The sequence below is a fragment of the Mustela lutreola genome, chromosome 8, assembly GCF_030435805.1.
Source record: "Mustela lutreola isolate mMusLut2 chromosome 8, mMusLut2.pri, whole genome shotgun sequence".
Lineage (NCBI taxonomy): Eukaryota > Metazoa > Chordata > Mammalia > Carnivora > Mustelidae > Mustela > Mustela lutreola.
Genome location: NC_081297.1, coordinates 58,763,348 through 58,767,494, shown reverse-complemented (window position 1 = coordinate 58,767,494; position 4,147 = coordinate 58,763,348). Strand labels below are relative to the sequence as shown.

Sequence of the window (4,147 nt, the reverse complement as noted above, 5' to 3'; positions counted from 1 at the left end):
CTAAAGAAGCCATTAGAAATGACATTGTCTAAACCAGTCATATATACCAATAAGTAAGTATGTCTTTAGTAGTTTTAGAAATAACTTTGCCTTAATAGGGTAAATTTATGCTTTATACAAGTACTCTCAATTATGCACAATGGTATATGTGAATAAATTTAAGCCACACAATTTATATGAAATATATAAATGAAGACATTTTTAAAACTGTTATAATTTAAGAGTTTTATGCAACCATTTATGTTCATTATAACATAAATATTTTGTGACCGTTAGGACTACATGATGGTTTTGTGTTCTTATCTAAGTATCTTTCAATAATTATTTTTAATATAATCAATATTAGAATAACTTGTAATCATTTTTATATGAGTCAAAGTAATTTATTCTGTATGTCTTAACACTGAGCAGATCTACTTTATGTTTTAGTTTTGCACAATATGAATTTTATAGACTGAAGGTTATCATCCATCATAATGGGACAGAACCCCCAAAAATGCATATCTTATGACCAAAGAGGACGATGATGGAAAATAGAAATAATTTCCTCCCAGGAATTTTGTAGGTAAAGAATTTAATAAGTTCATTAATATATTAAGTTAATTGGCTAATTGTGAGTAAATATTATTCCTTTTGAAGGCTCTGAAAGATACAGAGAACAACTGAGACATTACAGACGTAGCAGGCTGTCTGGAAAGTTCTTAAAACTTTCTTAAAATAATTTTAGATGATGGCACTTCTAAAGCTTTTATAGAAAATAATAATTTTAAACAGGAAAAACATTAAACAAATCCTGTAAAGCATCAAGAGTTGTGCTAAAGCTAAAAGTAAAAAAAAAAAAAAAAAAAAAAAAAAGAGTAATAGGAAATAATCTTTGCCTTCCAAAAGCTTACCTTGAACGTTTACTACGTCTATATACTGTTATCAGATGCGCATTACCAGATGGGCAAATGGTCTCTGTAGATTGCGAAAAGTTGAATGGGAAAAGAAAACAGAAATATGTATTCAAAATAGAAATGTTAAAAATATATGAAGAAGAAAGCAACAAAAAAAACCTTCAAAATTTTGCAATATGTTGGGAGTAAGCTCTGAGTTTTAGATTTTTGTCTCAGAGGTCTCTTTTTTTGTTTTGTTTTCAGGAATATATCAAAACATTCAGAAGACAAGGATTTATAATGAGATATATGAGAATACAATGAAAGAAATATAGGAATAATTAATTGATACATTACATAATAATATGTCAGTCAGTTTTAATAAGTATTTTGTTTCTACATACCACAAAATCATTTCTCTCTAAAAACATAAGATAACAATGATTTTTTTTAAAAGCATGTCTATATTCCTGTGTGTGTGTGTGTGTGTGTGTGTGAGTTTCTTTTCTGGTGTCATAACTTTATTTTTTCATCTATTTTTCAGCTGAAACAAAGAATACAATCATAAAGAAGGAAAATAATGAGAAATCACACAACAGTGACAGAGTTTATTCTTCTCGGGTTGACAGATGACCCACAGTGGCAGGTTGTACTTTTCATATTTCTTCTTGTTACCTACATGCTCAGCGTGACTGGGAACCTGATCATTATCACCCTCACCCTTACAGATCCTCACCTGCAGATTCCAATGTATTTCTTCCTTCGAAATTTCTCATTCCTAGAAATATCATTCACATCTGTCTGCATTCCCAGATTCCTTGTCACTATCATGACGCGGGACAGAACCATTACCTACAATGGTTGTGTGACTCAGCTATTTTTCTTTATTTTCTTGGGGGTGACAGAGTTTTACCTTCTGGCTGCCATGTCCTATGACCGCTACGTGGCAATCTGCAAACCTCTACATTACATGACCATCATGAGCAGCAGAGTGTGCTTCCTTCTTGTCTTTAGCTCATGGCTTGCAGGATTCTTGGTCATCTTTCCACCAGTAATGCTGCTGCTGAAGTTGGATTTCTGTGACTCCAATATAATCAATCATTTTATCTGTGACTCCTCTCCAATTCTACAGCTTTCTTGCACAAATACTCACTTTCTAGAACTCATGGCATTTTTTTTAGCGGTGGTAACACTTATGGTCACCTTAACACTAGTTATTCTCTCTTACACATACATCATCCGGACAATTCTGAAAATTCCTTCCACGAGTCAAAGGAAAAAAGCCTTTTCCACTTGTTCCTCCCACATGATAGTGGTCTCCCTCTCTTATGGTAGCTGTATCTTCATGTACATTAAGCCTTCTGCAAGGGAAAGGGTGACTTTAAATAAAGGAGTAGCTGTGCTTAATACCTCAGTGGCTCCTCTCTTGAATCCTTTCATATATACACTAAGAAATCAGCAGGTAAAGCAAGCCTTCAAAAACATGGTCCAGAGAATGTTCTTCTCTTCAAATAAATGAATGTGGTCATGCAGAAAGTAAATCCCTGAAAACAAAGTTGAATGAAGAATTCTGTCTTTTTCTACCTAAATTCTCTAAACACCTTAATTCATTCTTTCAGACCGGCATATATACATCATCAATGCCTCTTTTCCTTATGAGCCTAAAAACCAAGTCTTGACTGGTTTTCTAAATAGGAAGCAGTCAATCTCTTCCTGTGTAACTAAATTTCAGATGTCAATAATCTACATTGTTTCTCACATCAAAGCAAAGCTGCTTATATGTTCATAGAAAAGATACAGGTTGCTATACTGTAAGAAGCTACTAAAAACCACATACAAATATATAACATATTTTATGTCAAATAAAAATATGCATCAATTAATATTTCTCAAATTTCTTCTGTATCACCAAGAAAACAGTCTTAGAGATTTTATGTATTTGTCAGAAAGAGAGAGAGCACAAGCAAGGGGAGTAGGAGGCAGAGGCAAAAGCAGGCTTCCTGCTGAGCAAAGAGCCTAGGCAAGATCAATTCCAGGACCCTGGGATCACGACCTGAGCTGAAGGCAGCACTTAACCAGCTAAGCCACCAAGGGGTCTCAAGAAAACATGTTTAAAAATTAAAAGAATTATTAAAATGCCTCCATGAATTTACCAATAAAATGTGATTAAAACATGTTGAAAAATTAAATATAAATTTAAGACAAAAATCTGCTGTCAGGTTTATCTTTGCCATTTGAATGAGGTTGTATCCATTTTGTATTAATTTTTTGAGAAAAAAAAAATTTTGAGAAAAATAATAGCAGTTTCAGTGTAAAAGAAAAGATGAAATTTACTTTATGTTCTAAAAATATAGGTTAACTGAATATTTCTCTGTTTCTGACAAGAATATTTGAGAGGGAAAAGAATGGTCTATAAAAGTAAATTAAGCTATCCTAATAGATTCCGTATTTATGTTCAGACTCTTCCAACTGATACCAAAATGGTCTTTTCTACTGACATGAAAATGACAAATTCAGAATCTAGAACAGTGTGAGAGGTAGACTCCAGAGAATATCTTGGAAATGATATGTGAGTTCCTTAGGCTTTAGTTTTCCTTTAGCAGCAAATCTACATACTGTCTCTATCTTTCTATTGTCTCTTTCACAACAGGTTCTCTCTCCCTCACCCAAATCCAAGAAAATGACTCTTGTAGGTGTCAGAGAATGTAAAAAAATGTGCCCAAGCCTGGTTCCTATAGTTAATGAGCCCCTTGACTCCAAGGTATTAGTAAGAAAATTGGTTGACAACAGTAGTTGTGAATCTAACTCAATACCGGGTAAGTGGATTTGACTTTGGCTTTTTGATCTCCAGATTAGCCTGATACATAGGTTGAGGTAAAGAGCTCTACACAGTTTGTAAGTTCAAGATAGAATTAACTTTTCTTATTTCTTATGGCCAGACAAGAGTGTCCATGAGCACTTACTCACTTCTTACCATTGTCTTTCCATGGAATCGGTTACATTTTTTTAAAAACAGATTTAATATATTACTACAAAATGAAAATTAAATGATAATTTTACTCAATTTAAATTCTTTATTGGATAATTTGTAAAAAATGAAATTATATAGGTTTGCTTTTGTAAGAATGTAACAAGAAAGCAGAAATGCAAAAGTAAAAATTAGGAGAGTATACAAATGATATGAAAATGTTAAGTAAATAAATATATACTGTATATATGGCATATATAATAGATAGGTATGCAGGTAGACAGAGAAGTAAAGAGAGAGGGGA

The 4,147-nt window shown here is 32.7% G+C and overlaps 1 protein-coding gene across 1 annotated transcript; it reads left to right on the top strand.

Annotated features, from left to right (window-relative positions):
• The first annotated feature begins 1,455 nt into the window (after window positions 1–1,455).
• On the top strand, window positions 1,456–2,394 carry LOC131837848 (olfactory receptor 6C75). Its single transcript, XM_059183514.1, has one exon. The coding sequence runs from the start codon at window positions 1,456–1,458 to the stop codon at window positions 2,392–2,394; it is 939 nt and encodes a 312-aa protein (XP_059039497.1).
• The last annotated feature ends 1,753 nt before the right edge of the window (window positions 2,395–4,147 follow it).